Here is a 17,579-nt window from a genome sequence, read left to right on the forward strand (position 1 = left end):
TTCTATTTAAAATTAGAAGTCTAGGTTGAAGTTAAACATTTGAAAGTTTTCAGTGTACAATGCTATTTAAAGCTATGAGGTTGGATATGATGCTAAAGGAATGAATATAGATTGAGAACAGTCCTGAGAACAAAGTCCTGGAGCACTCCAACATAACACCTCAAGGTGCACTTTGTACACAGCATGCTAGGGTCTAGTATGGTGTACTGTTATGAAGCACAGAGTCTGTAGCTTCTTACAGTCTGCATACTGCTTTCAGTGATGTAGCCCTGATTGTATTTATTGGTTGCGTTGACTCTTGCCACAGTCAAATCACAATATAGACTTAAGTAAATATTATAGTAAATCAGAAAGTAAGAGGTAACTAAGATATCATCTCCCTCCAGTCAGCATGGCAGCTAGTATGAAGACAAACAACAATAACTGTTGGCGTGGATGTGGGGGAAAAGCTACACTAATACATTGCTGGTGGACTGCAAACTGGTGCAGCCAATTTGGAAAGCAGTATGGAGATTTCTTGGAAAACTGGGCAGGGAACCACCATTTGACTCAGCTATTTCTCTCCTCGGACTATACCCAAAGGACTTAAAAAACAGCACACTACAGGGACACAGCCACATCAATGTTTATAGCCGCACAATTCACAATAGCTAAACTGTGGAGCCAAACTAGACGTCCTTCAGTGGATGAATGGATAAAAAATGTGGCTATATACACAATGGAATTTTACTCAGCATTGAAAAAGAACAAAACCATGGCATTTGTAGGTAAATGGATGGCGTTGGAGAAGATAATGCTAAGTCAGCCAATCCCCCCAAAAAACAAATACCAAATGTTTTCTCTGTTATAGGGAGTTTGACTCATAGTGGGATAGGGAGGGAGAGCATGAGAGGAATAGATGAATTCAAGATAGGGAAGAGGGGTAAGAGGGATAGGGAGTGGGTAGGGGAGTAACAAGGATGGTGGAATATGATGGTCATCATTACACAAAGTACACGTATGAAGACTTGAATTTGATGTCAACATATTTTATATACAAACAGAAATACAAAAAGCGTGGAATTTATGTGTATTAAGAATTGTAATGCAAAAAAGATAACATTACCTTATATTAGGCAGAGGGAAGTGAAAGGAAGAGAAGGCAGGGGATGTGGGGATAAGAAAAATAGTAGAATGATCAGACATTATTAATATATATATATATATATATATATATGTATATATATATATATATGTATGTATATATATGAATGACTGTATGACCAATGTGATTCTACAAAATGAAAAATGAGAAATTATATCCCATCTATGTATGGTAAAAAAAGAAAGTAAGAGTTAAAAATATGAGTAGTTACTAAGCCAAGTCCTTCATTCTATACTAGTGGAATTGACAGTTTGAATACAAAATACAGCAATTCATGATTTTTTTCTTGAACCTTTTATTGTGTTTTCATGTTATTGTAGAATTCAAAATAATTAAAGCAACATAACAGCTTACTCCATCTGTATAGTCAACATTAGAATATTCAATAAGCAAGTGACTGTGACAAATATTAGATGCTGCAGAATCATACTTTAAAATCTTAATATGTGAGACCTCTTTCTTCTTTAGCTGTTAGTGTCCCAATCTTAAATTTTGCATAAGCAAAGCTGTTCAATTGTATCTAATTATCATCTAGAAAATATATCTTCATGTTTCTAGTAAAGAAATCATAAGGGAAGCCATTTTTCTCTGAATTTCCATTCATATTGTCTTTTGATGGTGTAACTAATTCTGGAAATTTGGACATATTCTTGTCAGAGAAATTTACTTGCAAGATTGATTTATTTTACCTTTGTGTAAAAGAATATCCACAAGGTGGTATGATACATTCCCACCACCTTGTCACACTTTGGCCTCTAGTTATCCCTAACTCTAAAAAGTAAAAGCTATGAATAGAGTAGTTTTTATTTAGCTACATTCAAGAAGAAAGTCCCTAAGTGTGTATTCACTTCAATTGCAAGACTTATGAAGTACCTATTTTATGCAATAAACTATTTTAATGTTATAAGGGCATAAAATGAATTATTTGTCCCTGCCTTCATATCTTATATCTAATCTCTAAGTCTATTTTTATATTACTTTGGAATCTACAATTTCATAATCTTCTTTATTTTCTACACAATTTATTCCTAGATTATATCCTGTGATTTCATGATTTCTTATAACATCTCCCTTGGCTAGATGCTCTAATAACTTACTAGTAATAACACAGTTTCACTCCTTACACTGATGTGCCTAATATTTATATCCTGTGATTTGTTTTTTGATTCTCTACTGTTATATATAATAATGGTAGTGATAGGTAAGTTAAACCATGTAGTTAGTGATCCAGTGGGTCTAGAAAATTAGTTCCCTCATCTCTAATTCTATTGTGTTTTTTTAAAACCTAGTCCGTAAAATCTGAGTTCCAAATTGCAGAGGTATCAAATTTAAGGACCCATGTTAGCAAAAAGTGAAGATTCAGAGGTCTCTTAGGTATGCCTCATGATTATGATTATGTTTTACCAAATCTGTATTATAGCTCTCATGTCAAAATTTTCATATAAAATGAAGTTGTACTGCTCCTGATCTTTCAGGCTACTACTGTTATACTCTCAGGAAGCCTTCAATGTCTGAAAATTTTGTTTAAGTTGTAAGGGTTCATTTATTCCTGAAATATTTACAGTAGTGTTTTCATAAGACATGTGACCAAATCATAATATGTGCCTTTAGCAATAAAGCCATGAAGGTTGTTCATTATCAGTAGGAAACTTGGAAGTAATAAAAAATTGTGGTATAACATCACACAGAAAGCTAAAGTTTACCAGATCTCAAAGGGAAAAATCAGTAATTCATGAATAATAAATAGAGAAAATATTATTTAAAGGTAGGGTGTCTGAATACCAATGACATCAGTTAAATACATATGATCCATACCTATATATAGCAGATTACCAAATTCAAACTAATCATGGCTACTGTATGAGGGCAATATTTTTGGAAGTATGAGCTATACGGAAACAGTTTCTACAATATATTAGGCACAAATATGCTCTCCTTCCATGTTAGGCATGCAGAATTTTTTCCCACCTGTTTATTTTTCTTTAAACAAACATATTATCTGATATAACTAGTCCAAAGAAAATTTTCTCTTCCTCCACATGAATGAACTCCCCTCTTATCCTTTTGCTAAATTCTGTAGTTTCTGATGTAGTTCAGGATCTTATGTCACATCCATGTCACTTTTGGGAATCACTTCAGTGGTATAGTGCCTTGAATTATTTTAAAACATTTAATCAGTTTCTGTTTAAGTCAGTTTTGTCCTTTGATGATGTAAATTTACTTTCTGAATGCAAATGTTTTACAATATACGTTGGACTCCCTGTCTAGTCGTGAGATTTTAAAGGAAAAAGAAACTTTGTCTTATGGCCTTTTTTAGCTTAAAAAAAGTGGCAAAATTAAGAATGTTTTATCAAATATGTATTTTAGGTCTCATGACAATTATTGCTTATCCTGGTTATTTAGTTTTATTCATTGAATAAACCATATTTGTTTTTATGGGATTGGACAACTCCTAAAGGAATGGTTCTGTATATCCAAAATAAAAAGGTTTCTGATGTTTGGATATAGAATTTTTCTGTGGTAAAAATAGTTATCCCTGGAGTCCAACTACTAGTTGAGCTGTGTACTAGCTGTAGCAGTTTGAGAAAATTGTCTACCCTTATTGTGCCTTAGTTTAATCACCTGCAGAATGGGAGTGATAATGACACCCAGTCCATAATTTATGAAGTACTTTAAGCAAAATAGGAAAGGTGGTTTGCTTAGTATGGTGTCTGTACATGATGGATGCGTAACAAGTATTAGTTCTTATCTACAAGATTATTATATAATGTAGCAACTTTCCCAGATGGATGAAAAAAAGAATCACTGGGGAAAACAAAACTTTAAAAGTTCTATTTCTCTTAGTTTACAGATAATGAAATTGAGACTTAAAGAATACAATGGTTTATCATATTCATCTTAATTACCTCAGAATATAAATCAGGCAAATTAAGCCTCTAATCTCATCATTATATCATTTGATATTATTTAAAGTGGAACATTTTTAGTACTCTTATTTTTCTGTAAATGTTAAGTTTAACTGACTTGTATGCTTCTTAATTTTTTTTTTTATTTCATGGATTTTGTTTGCACACACCATGTTTTGTTCATTTTGAAATAAAAATAGGATGGATAATAAGCATTGATGATACCTGAGGGCTTAGTTATGACTTTTCTGTGCTCCCACTTAAATTTGGAACTCATTAATAGAAGATCATAAAATATAGAAGGAGAAAATAACATTAACTCTCAAACACATAAATCTAAATGGCTCAGGGTGTAAGCTAATGGGCTTGCCATCGTCCTTCTTTTCCCTTGTCTAGACTCTGGGACAGCTGGCCTAAAGGAAAATTTGTTGTGTAGCATGGGTGTTTTCCTAGGATCACAACACCTCATGCTGGCGGCTTTTACCTGATTAGCTCCACCAATATGCAAGAAGTATGGACTACTGCCATGTCTTTTTCTATGGAGAGTAGTTAGGATAGTACAATGCAATAAAAAAGACACCAGTTTCCAAGTAAATGAAAATTAGGAGAAGGCAGAGGTGAAACCTGAGATGCATGCTTGCTGAAGTCAAACCACTTGGAATCACAGCAGTTGTGTAAGATTATAATAATCCTAGAGGCTATAGCCTAAGAAGAAACAGCAAAATTTAGAAAAATAAATAAACATGGAATGAATCCAAAGTATCAATAGTGGATGAAGATGTAATTTTTTTCCAGAGTTCAAGACAATTATTTGAAACATCATTATAACTACTAAGAAATTTCTTTGAGATTAGACACTAAATCTTTGCCTTATGCTAAAGAATAATTTCAGGATAAAAATTTAGATATAGAAATTAATCAGTCCTTAGTTAGGTTGATGAGAGACAAATCCAGATGGTCCTGCTGGATAATCTCTTTCCTTCTCTTGGTTGCTGAGTAAAAAGCTTGCTCAGCAGGTCTAAGTTAATTTAGCAGAAGGACAGTCACCCGGGCACAGAGGCCCATTTTCTAACAAGCCTGTCTTCTGAGTTGGAGTTATCATGTGCTATATATCACATAGATTCCTTTTCTCCTTGGCTTGTAAATATGTTGGACTTTACTGACTCAAAAGCCCTCTTTGTTAGAATGTTGGCCATAGATAGGTAATGAGAGGGGAGGGGTGGAATGATATGAATTTCACTGTTTCTCTGCATTAATTTTCTTTTGAGTGTCTCTATCCTACATCTGCACTGTGCTTGATGCTATATAAAAAAGAAAAGTATAAGCAAATGTTCATATATTTTTAGGATAAAGATCTCCAAGTGTGACACCTAAGCTAAAAATGGCAAAGGCAAAGTATTATAGGTGTGATCAAATTAGACTCTGGTATGTTAAAAGTTCCTGTAAGCAAAATGAAAATCCAAAAAGTCAAATGTGAAAATCGTGTTAGCATAGTTTACACATGAATTTCTTAAAAGACATCTTCTTTAATAGAAAAACAAACAGAGGAATGTATGGGCCCAAATGCTCAGTGATCACTTTTAAAATCTATGATGTAAAATATGTCAATTAAAATAATACTTAGATTTTTTTTTTCTTCTCAAGTTGGGAAAATAGTAGCTATCATTGGTTTGAGGGAGGTGATCACTTGATCACTTGATACTATTAGTGGGAGCTTTTTGGTAATATGTGTCAGAAATTAGAAAATATGTATATGGTTTAACCATTTATAGGAAATTGTTTGTAAGAAAATACTCATGAATATATTTAAATACTTAGCTATGAGAATATTTAGTACATTGTTTTTAAATTTAGAAAATAATAGTAAATAGATCTTAGTAGCACATAATTATTTAAGTAGTGAATTATTCATTAGTAATATGGAATATTATGAATCTTTTAATAAGGTTTCAGAAACATGGATGAATAATGTTGTTAATATATTACTTAAGAATAAAAATTTCTATTTCTTTTATTATACATGAAGACTATTACAAAAGGCTCCTTTTCTTAAAAGGGAAGACAATCTTAGGATTATTTCTGGGTGATAGAATTATAGGACTTTAATTTATTTTTCTGACTTTCTTGTTTTTCCCCCAAATTTAACATGTTTATTTCATGTAGTCACAAAAACAAAAATGGGTACTTAAAAATCAAACAGGAGTATAAAATCATATATTGGACTGATATTTTGAGGTTTTAATCTCAGAATTTTTATTTGTTGGATCTATTATCCTTACCACTACTGGATTTAATTCCATCAAGAGTTTGCTCAAATCTAAAGAAAAATTTGAATACTCATAAAACCCTATCTTAAAAGAACTTATATTTCAAAGGCTGATCTTATGGCTTGGATCTGGAATGTCTTCCAAATTCTCTTATATTTAGAGGTGGGCTTTCAGGAAGTGATTGGATCATGAGGGCTCTGACCGCATCAGTGGATTAATCCGTTGATGTCTGGGTGCACTGCTGGGTGGTGGGAACTAGTTGGAGGAAGAAGGACAATGTGGGAATATCCTGGAAGTGGTTTATTTTCCCCTTGGCCCTTCTTCCTACCTCACCTCCTCAACTGCAATGATCTAAACAGCTTTCCTCCACCTGGTCCTTCCCATAAGCTGTTTCTGCTTTGGAGCTAGAGGTCCATGGACTGGTACCTCTGATACCTTAAGCCAAAAAGAAATCTTTTCTGGCGAGCATGTTCCAGTCAGGTGTTTGTTGTAATAACAAAAAGTTGACTACACAGCTGTGTTTGGGGGTGGAGATATATTTTGAATGTCAAAAGTTTGAGAGACTGAGGGCATCTATGCAAAATAATAAGGTTGGGAGAATGCAAGTTGATGCTTTTTTTTTTTTTCCCTGCTCAATACTACAATAGTAGTTGGATTAACTTGGAGGTAAAAGAATTGGAAATTTTTGTTCATTTTTTTTCTTTAAACCTTAGACACTAGAAAATGGTTCAGGGTTTCATTTTGTAGTCAAACCTTGACATGTTAACACATCAAGACATTTGAAACTCAACACATGTTTTAGGAAATCTCAGAGCAGAGGGATCTTTACCCACCTTCCAAATTGTATCCTGGATTGGATTATAGGGTCCAAAGAAAAGCTTTGAGTTCAGCATGGTGCCTGGTTGGTAGATATGAATAGATAGATGGGGGTGCCTGGGTAGGTGGCTCCCAAAATCAAGGTCACCTAGGCAGACATAAAGAGGTCTTAAGTTCATGACTTGGAATAGAATTGGTAACTGGAAAGCAAAGTGGGATAGCCATGCTTCAAGGTAAATGTGAGGACAAAAAATCAAACACCAGTATGAATATTACAAAAGTAGGAATTGCACATCCCAACAGCAGTATAGATAGGTATCAATGACTTTGGATTTGACACTTGTGCCAGAGGCCAGTGTGATACCAGAAAGAAAAATTGAACCCTGCAATGATGAAAAGGAGAATGAGGAGGAAAATTCTGAACTGTTTGGATATTTTCTTCAAAGAAAGTATGTTTAAGCTAGAAAAGTAAAAAGTAACTGAGTTTATTTTACATTGGCAAGATTGCATGTTTTGCCACCCAAGGGAAGTTAAGTTCACTTATAGAGAAAAATTTTAAAAGCTACAGTTTTCATGCCTGAGTTGTGTAAAATATATACTTCAATTAAAAGAAAAATTATTATTTGTAATTGTACTTGAGGTCTTGTTGAAATAATTTATTCTGATTTTAGAAAGTGGGAGCTGGATGATCTTCACTGGAGCAATGCTTCTGTGCAGATATATTTTCTTTTGAACATTTACTTTTCAACCAGATGCTTGGTAGGGCTGTCTATGACCTTATTTTCCAAAAGTAAAAAGTAGCCTAATGGGAGGAGAAGGAAAATACCAAAATGATTTTCCTAAAGTGTTTCATAATAATCATTTTTCCTTAAACATAAAAGAAATTGCACTAATACATCTTACTCTAAATACAGACTGGAAAACTGAAAACCTGGATTATATGGCCAAGAGGAAATGATATTATGAAATGCTCCTTCTGACTTTACTACATCCGTTTAAATAAAAGAAATAGGAATAAATGTTAGGAATGTGTTTTCAAGAATGAGCTTTTAGTTTGTGGTATTTTATTCTGGCTCTAAGCATAACCTGCAAATAAAATAAAAAGAAGATATTTATTTGTTTTTATAAAAACAAAAAAAGTTTATGTGTCAACTACTGATGTTGTCAACATCATTCTGCCAGCTTCCTGCACCATTTTTTTCTTTTAATCTTTCCATTTAGAAACAATTTTAAACTATATGAAAGATAAACATGTAATACAAAGAACACCTATATATTCCTTACCTGGATTCACCTATCATTATTGCCACCTATCACTTTGAATGATACCTAGAGATTTTTTTAAAAATATACTGAGTACTTTAATAAAATTAGTCAAGCTACAATTTTGTGTGTTTATGGGCAGCATGTCTGGTACACACAGTTTTTAGGGAAATATAGCTTTTTCCATGCCACAGGAATCCTCTTAGGACAATAGGGTCCAAATTGCTTTACTTTTGTATTCCTGTGAGGGGCCACTTTCTTGAGAGAAGAGTCAGTGAAGCTCCTAACTATTCCAGTGAATGACTGAATGAATGAATGAATATACTACAAAACAAATAAATCTTAAAAACAGGTATAAATTTAAAAGTGAAAGCCTCATTCTTTAATCTTTGTTGTCCTTTTCTTGGATAAATGGCATTTTATAAATCTTTCCAGAAATATTCTAAGTATGTGCAGTATACAAAGACATGTACCCATCACTATACTAATCAGTACTGAGTGACAGACAGAAGTACAAATGCCTCTATTAAATTAGAAATATAAATTTAGATATACTTTTCCATATTTTACCAGTGTATATAACAGCTTCTATAGCCTGTTATTTTCATATAGCAATGTACCTGAATTATTTTATAATATTAGTTTTCATATAGAAGTGCTTCAGTTTTTTAGAAAGTTGAATAATATTTTGTTGTATAAATATGCCATAATTTTAATCCATATGCTAAATGATAAGCATTTAATTTCTCCTTTTAATTTTTGCTCTTATAAAAGTATGAATCTTAGATTTACAAAGATTTTCTCTATCTTCCTTTCAAGTGAGATTTTTTTTCTGTAAAATTAATTTCCTAAAGCTTTTTGCATTTAGATTGTAATTATGATTTTAAAATACTTTTGGCAATTAAATGAATTTGTTAAGTCAGTTTTTTAATTGAAATTTTTGTCTCTTGACACAGAGAAGGAAAGAAGTGGGAGGGAAAATAGAAGACAGGTGTGCTAGTTCTTTTTATGTTGCTGTAATCAAAATACCTGACAAGAAGCAGTTAGAGGCAAAAAAAAAAAAAGAAGCTTATTTTAGCTCATGGTTTCAGAGGTTCATTCCATGGTCAGCTGCCTCCATTTATTGGATTTGAGGTGAGGCAGAACATCATGGCAGAAGGGCATGGTGGAGGAAAGCAGTTCAGCTCATAGTGGCCAGGAAACAAAAAGAGAAAGGAAAGAGCCAGTGGGAAAAGATATTATCCTCAAGGGCATTACCCTCAGAATCCTACTTCCTCCAACCATGCCCCATATGCTTATAGTTTCCAACCAGTGTAGCCCTTTCAAATTATTAATTCATTAAATGAATTAATCCACTAATCATTTCACCTCTGAACATTTCTGTATTGTCTATCATATGAGCTTCTTGGGGGATACTCATATCCAAACCTAACAATGGGAATAAAGTCAGTCTAATTTGGGGGGAAGGAAATGGTTTCTTTATACAAGTGAAGGTGACAGGAACCTTCTGGTCAAGATCATGATTTCCTTTATTTACCAATATCCAGTTGTGAACTTTTTGTGTCTTTCAGAAGGCCAGCTTAAATATTACTTCCTTGGGAATAATATAACAACTAGAATATAATTTTTATTGTATGGTCCTGTAGTATCCTAAAGTGTTCATCATTTTTCAATAATAGTCTCTTAGACAAAAACCAAGAAGGTCTATAAAGATAGAGACCTTGTCTGTCTTGTTAGTTAATGTATTCTCTACTTCATAAAGATGTCAAGGTGCGCAGAATTTGTTTAAAGCAAACTAAAAGACCCCTCAGCACCCAAAACAAAAACAACAGACAGACAAAGAAGAAAAAAACACCAAGTCAAAAAAGCAAAAAGGAAAGAGGAGAAAAAGAAACTGAGAAAGAGACAAACTTGGAAGGGGAAGGAAGGGAGGGGGGAGGAGAGAAGGAAAAAGATGAATGGTGTTAGGGTTTAGTGTTATAGACATTGAACAATTTTGCAAAAATAGATTATAGAAAACAATTGAAATCACTCAGATATGAAAATTTTAGTATTTCAGAGTTTTGTGACCCTATAATCAGGTAACTATTGTGTCATTTTCCAGAAAGTTGAAGGAGTTGATGATAGGCTGATAGCTTGGCTTCTGGCTGCTGGGTAAAAGCATTGGGAGGGCCTGGATCTGGTAAGAATTTTTTTTGAGGGTTTATTTCATGATTTAAGTTGTACAAAGAGAACTATGTCATGTTAGGAGTAAATAATACTTGCTTTCTATTCCCTAATGTTGTGAAAATAGAAATTTAATTATAATCATGATTCTTTCACAGTGGAGCCAGCTTGGAAAGTGGGTTAACTTGAAGCCTGTAACATGAAGTAACTACTTCTTATTATATTCATGAAGTAGGCTTGCTTATTTTTATTTTAGATTAGAATATAATACAATGGACATACAAAGAATTTTCTAGCTAAAATTTATTTTTCCTTTTTTGTGTATTGTAATATATGAAGATATTCACATTGGACATGTTGTCTTAATTGTCACCAAACTTAAATAATTAGGAAAGTGATGTTTAAATGTATAGGTTTCATGTTTTATCTGTTTCACTCCTTTTGGACCAAGTTTTCACCAACTTTGGAAAGTATGTTCATGGAAGAAAATTAGCTGAAATTCTAACAATAAAATTTTGCCAGGTTTTTGTTTATTTTACTTATCAGTAGTCTCATACTTATCAATATTCCAGATTGACAATTGATTCTCATAGTACCAGAGGTAGGATCCAAGTTATCCTTAGGATGATTTATTAATATATGGAACATACCTCACTTGGATTTCCTCTCTTAATTCATTGAAATTAAATCAACAGAAGCTCGATGCTGCTCATACCTTGAAAAAGCAACTGGCAGCAAGTATTGCTCATGGAAAAGTTTCCTTTACAAGCTAGGAAAACATTTTGGCTTCATCCTACACATATACTCTGCTCCAAGGTCTATTGCTACTGTTTTCCGAATTACTCACTGGTTTGACGAATGGTAGTAACAAGTAGTGCTTTTATTGCAATGTACAGATGTTGATATATTCCATGATTTTCTTGGAGTAAATGAAAGTCTTTCATGTTGAAAAAACTCATTTTGGAAGTAATAGAAGAACCTAGATTTCCACTTTTAAAAAATCCATACACGTCCTGCAGTTTTATTCTTGTTTTTCAAAGAAAGTTTGTTTAAAGAACCTGTCCTCCTTGGCATTGATAGAAAGCAGATGTTACCAGCAGGATGAAGCCAGGAGGCTTAATGAAAATAATAGAGTTAGAAATAGAATAATCATGTTGAAGGTCAGAAATAGATAAGAATCCTTGTATAAAACAGAGTAAGGCTTGTGGGCCTATGTGTGTGTGTGTGTGTGTGTGTGTGTCTGTGTGTGTGTGTGTGTACAGGCACATTCAAAGAGAGGATGAAGAAAAGGAGATGAAAGAGGGAAACATTAGATGACAGTATTTCATCATGAAGTCCAATTTTACAAATGGTTTGGAATTACCTGCATTTACACTTAGTTAATTGAGTGTTTGTGGTTCCCATAGTACATGGGACTTTTAACTTAGAGTTTTTAACCCAGTATAAAGAATGTGTGTATGAATTCCTTGGAAAAGTTTCCAAGGTTTTTAATATATATATATATATATATATATATATATATATATATATATATATATATATTAGTTGCTATTTGAATTTCTTACTATATTCAGAAATATAATATTTTCAAAAAAATAATTTTCACTATATCAAATATTGTGACTGAATAGGACTCTTGCCTTGTTCATATTTCATATTTAAAGTGAAATCTACATAATATTTGTAGTTATTTATGAGGTCTTCTATGTGGTATTATTTAGTTATGTTTAGTAATTTTGATAATTATGTCATATTGTTCATGCAAATATTTTTAAGGTCAGGAAAATATGTGTGAGAGAAGGAAGCTATTTAGGAAATACAGGGAGACTATATTGTATAAAAGTGTTGCAAAATTTGGTCTGTAGGGTTTATTTATTAAAGTACAAAGATTATTTAGAAATTTTTCTTAATGTTGGGTTAGAACAACAGAATATTGCTTTAAGATTATGCAAGTTTCAAGTAATACAGAGTAACAAATGCTAATGTCATTTTTATTTCTTTTTTATTTCTGTAATGGACTGAAGTAATAATGGAATATGTCATGATTTTTTCATGGTATGTTAAATAATTACAACTTTTCCTAATTTTTGTTAGTATGACATTTGTAGAATTTCCTATAATTGCTATTTTACGTATAGTTGTATATTTTGGTAGTTTTCTAGTACTAGCTATCATATCTATATGCATGTTTGTATGCTAGATTCTATATCCTATGAGTTTCTGTCTTCATATCACTGTGCTTACTAGTAGATTTGTGTGGTAAAGTAATAATTGTACTTAAATAGTCCATAAATAACCCTCAATATCGTACAGTGAAAAGATGGCAAAAATTCTACACTGTGTTTGAACAAACCAAATGTAATTCTGTCTGAGCACCATTCCACCTGTAGGAAACTTCTTAAGACTTTTCAAAAAGCTGAATAATGCTCATTAGTATATATAGATTTTTCATACATTTACATGCTTACTTTTTTTTTTTATTTATTTTTTTTAATTTTATTTTTTTATATGCTTACTTTACCTTCATACTCTGTGAACTAGTTTTGCCTAACTTATAAATTGAAAAGATTCCAATTCCCCTTTGTATCTTTCTTTGATCATATTAAAAACTAATTTAACAGAAGTGCTAATGAAAACCAACGAATGGCCCTCTGAGGTGCAGAGGGACATGAGTGAGTCTGCCTTGCGTTCACAGAAGACATTACACTGATTTCCCTGGAGCGAATACCACTGAACTCACCAGCACACCCCACCCTCGCCGTCCACTACCTGGACTTAGAACTGAAGTGTTGAAAATATTCACCTGAAAGAAAAAGAAAGTAGATTCTAAAATGGTATGCAAACTTAGTGCCTACAAGAAATAGCCATTTCTCGTTTTTACCTTCTGTTTTACCTGTGTCCTTCCTTGACATTCATCGTATTCTTCCTGATATTACAGTAATTCACATTTAAATCTGCTCCCTTTTGTATTTTCAACTTTCTTAAATTCAATTTCTTCACCCAACAACCTAAAAAAAAAATAGTACAAAACATATGTTGGTTTAGTTCACATAATTTAAGAACTTTTATTTTAAGTTTCTATGCAACTGGATTTGAAGCTATAATGTCCACAGGGACCTTATTTTCAAGACTATAAAAATTTACAAAAGCCTCTTTCTAAATCCTAAGGTTCATGTTTAGTGATAATAATAAAGGCTTTTATATACAGATCACTATCTCAAATCTTGTTATTAGCCCAGAAACTTGCTGGCAGGATGGTTTCATCAGTCACGGTTAGGTTGCACTGGGTGGCCTGTAACCATTATGTCATTATCATTTGGGGGATGAGCTGGTCACTGTTTGTAGTTTCACCAAGTTGTTCTATCAGCTCTCCAGAAGTAAATGCAAATAAACGGGTTCCAAACCCCTCCAGAGCACACTGTAAATCTTTGTAACTCCATGGCCAAATGGTAAACCGCAGGACCACATGACTCAATTCCCTTGAGACAGTCGTGTTTTCCCTGTCAGACTTTTCTTCCCTCATTCATCAGCTGGAGGCTTTCATCTCCTTTTAAAGTCATGGCCTTTCAAGTAGGGGTGAAATTACACCTGTCAGTAATAAATGTTTCCAGTGCTCTGTGTCATTCTGTCATTTCACAAAAGAAATTAGAAGTAAGCCTAGCCTATACCGTATGCAGTTAGCAACACTTTTTTCCCCTTTTCTATAGTATTTTGAAATACCTTCCAGTTATGTAATTGTTGTGCAGATTTTTAAAATATTCAATAAATCAGGGACCTATAGCTTTTGTGTGCGGTATATGTAGTTATATTCAATAACTACGTTAAACTTATTTGACAGAAAGATTTGGCTGTATACACAATCTGCAGTGGAAATCTAAATGTGCCCCTTAGCACACTTGTTCTGTTTATTTTTTCTACGTTACACTCTGATAACTTTGTGGTTGCCCATAACACCATACAGCAGGTGCACCTGTGCAGCCACCATCTTATTTACATAGAGAACAAAGTTAATGTTTTATTAAATCCAGGCTACACCTGGGTTGGAACAGTAGTAGGAAGCTGGGTTCAAATCAGAATTGCCACTTGCTTTTTAGCTTCATATTTGAACTACATTGAGCAAACTCTCTCGAGTTCTCTTGAAAGTTTTGAGAACTTGGTCTCTTAATTCTTCATTAACCAAAGGATGAAAAGGGAACTGGAAGACTGAGTTCATTATCTGTAGATCTCACCATTAACCATGCTAGGTTTTGACTTAAGAAACAAGAGTGATTGAATTGTGTCATTACCACCTGCACCATACACTGTCCCAAGGCATAGAATTATCAAATATAAATGTATTGGCTTGATATTCCAAAGTGTGAGGGCAAATGTTTTGATTAATGTCCTAAAACTGAACTTAATGAATGTGTGTGTATCTCACAAATCACTCATGATGGTTATATTTTAAAACTTGTTTATGTTCCTCAAAAAAAATTATGTGCTGATTGTTCTTAGATTGGTGAAACAGCTGCTAATACATGAAAACAATTAACCGCACACAATTTTATTAGCAGAAACTTATGTTATTTTTTCCAGAATGCAAATGAAGTATTCAGTTTCTCTATTTGTATATTGTTACATACTCTGTCTTCCCCATTCTACTTTCTTTTAAGAAATAAAATAGCACAATAAATTTTAAAACAGCCCAAAATTTAGAAGAATGAATTAACCCAGCTTGTTACTAAAGAATTTATTTCAAAAACACTTTGCTGATTTAATTTCCTCTAGAAATGATTACATGTACTGTCATTATAATTTGATGATAAATCCTGCTGTGTCTATTTCAAGCCTAATTAACCAGTATCCTAAGTTAAGAATCACCTTCATCCATAAACAAGGCTGAAAAATGAATTGCTATTATTAAATACTGTGTTTTGTGAAAGCTCTATATAAATAATTTGAGAACAGAATTATCCCTATTGTGTACCCAAATTATCTTTATATTAAATAATTATCTGGTTCAATTTAAAGTTTTCCAATAATACTGCCACTTAAGTAGAAGTTTAGTTTAACACTCTCAACTAAGCACAAAATGCCTTTGAAAGTGCCTAACTCGCGGCCTTGAGCTTTCATTGAATGTCTTCTTCCATTTAGCACACAGTTCTTAACATTTTTTATTCATCTTCAAAAAAATAAGACATATCACTCTAAGAGAATCAAGTGCAGTAGTGAAAAAAGAAAGGCTAAGAGCCCGAGAAAGAAGGAAAATGTCCCATGCTGTGCTGGACTATTGTGGTCTTACACAGTATTGACAGCCCTGGATGAGGGGCATTCCTCACTCCATAGTGAGCCAAGGTGAGGAGATCTGCCCATTTTCCTAGGCCAGTGAGTGGCAGGGTAGGTTATTAACTCAAGGTATTTCAACGGAGCAGTGTCTTCAGGGCTGATGTCAGTCTAGCATATTCTGTCATAACAAAAAGTAGAGAATTCAGTGGAGAAAGGTGTACAGAGCTTTGACACTTGAAGTTATTGACATTGTATATTTTGTGGAACCTCTCATTTTCTAAGGATTATGAATACATTACTAAATTTTTAATTGTTCTCCAAATCATTTAATTCAATATGATGTAACACCTATGATATCTTAAATATATTTTAAAAACACTTCAACCAACTCAATCCATTATAAGCAAAAAGTACGTTTCTTTCATTTGCTCTCCAAACTTGGGTCCTATACATATGTCAATCAAAATAAAAAAAAAAAACACTTGTTTTTTCCCTGCCTCATCTCCTTCTCCAAAATTTCAGCTGATTTTATGTTCAACTGATATGCTTACATACCGTGAAGCAGTGTTTTTTAAAGTATAGTCACTATGTTGCTTTCGTAGAAAATTGCTGTCTTGGGAAGTCTGGAATTGGAGGGTTAAGCTCAGTAAATATTGGGAACCACTGCCTTTTAGGTCAACCTCACTTCCCTTTGCATATGAATATGGCAGTGCTCCACCATTTGTCTGTACCTGCACAAAGTATTGCTAGGTACAAACATTGTTAACTCAGACAAACATGATTGGGAAAACACATCTTTCTACAACTTATAACTTGATGGCTCTCAACTGTTCTTCCTATACCTTTGCACTGAAAAGCAGACAGGCAGATGCTTAATTTCTTCTCTCAAATTTCTGTGTTATTGTTGTGTTTCAAAACAAAGAGAAAATGTTTTCCTGACAGAAATTGCCCTAAGAGGTGCACTTGTGAGACTAATAATGACTTGTTCCCACAGTAAGATATTGAGTAGAGATGACAGTCCGTGCCAGTGGTGAGGCATCAACTCTAAATTAAGACATTTCTTTTGAAAAGGAGACATTATAGTACCTCTAATAGACATCACAGCTACTGTAATTAGAGAAGATGGCTCTGATTTGAGGTGGGTAATGAGGAAAAACCCTGACCACTGACCACGTACTCTGCTGTAGTATCATGTGTGTGTCCTTGGAAGCCTAGCTGCCTGCTAAAAGGTGAGGGGGCAAAGTTCGTGTAGTTTGTCCGAAGAAGAAATGAGACCTGGAGCAGTGGTCTTTCCCTCCTCTTCCCTTCCCCTTTCCCACCCTCCTTCCTTTTTACCTTCCCTCCTTCTTTTATTCCTTCCCTCCCTTTTTCCTTCCTTCCAACTGAAAGATTAAATACTAACAATTGCTGGCAATGTGGCTCTTTCTAAATGTGGTTTCAAGTTTTAAATTTCAAAGAGTTAGTCCAATTTATTAAAAGTTTTTTTTGAAAACATTGCTTACACATGCTGTTAAAATGTTGTTTGAAGTTGAAATGTTTTGAAATAGTATCTGATCAGAAGGAAAAAACATGATTTTAATGTCAACATATGGGAGACACCTTTGGTTATATTAGTACCAAAACATTGTGAATCAGTATAATTAATTATAGCCCCAGGTTGTCTAGTTATTCACTGATGTACTTAAATATTTATCAATTGATTATATTTAAGTACCAAATTATGGATTTTTAAGTGACAAAGAGTATTAATTC

The 17,579-nt window shown here is 33.3% G+C and overlaps 1 protein-coding gene across 3 annotated transcripts in view; it reads left to right on the top strand.

Moving 5' to 3' along the window:
• The window catches only part of Cfap299 (cilia and flagella associated protein 299), a 577,718-nt gene that overhangs the window by 220,512 nt on the left and 339,627 nt on the right, over nt 1-17,579 (top strand). The window contains exon 4 of one of the 3 annotated variants that reach the window (XM_076865075.1): nt 11,246-11,296. The exons of the other annotated variants lie outside the window; for them this stretch is intronic. Within the exon in view, the coding sequence (XP_076721190.1) occupies nt 11,246-11,296 (51 nt within the window). The remainder of the gene's footprint in view (nt 1-11,245; nt 11,297-17,579) is intronic. 3 annotated transcript variants of the gene reach the window in all.

This window comes from Callospermophilus lateralis, chromosome 8, assembly GCF_048772815.1.
Source record: "Callospermophilus lateralis isolate mCalLat2 chromosome 8, mCalLat2.hap1, whole genome shotgun sequence".
Lineage (NCBI taxonomy): Eukaryota > Metazoa > Chordata > Mammalia > Rodentia > Sciuridae > Callospermophilus > Callospermophilus lateralis.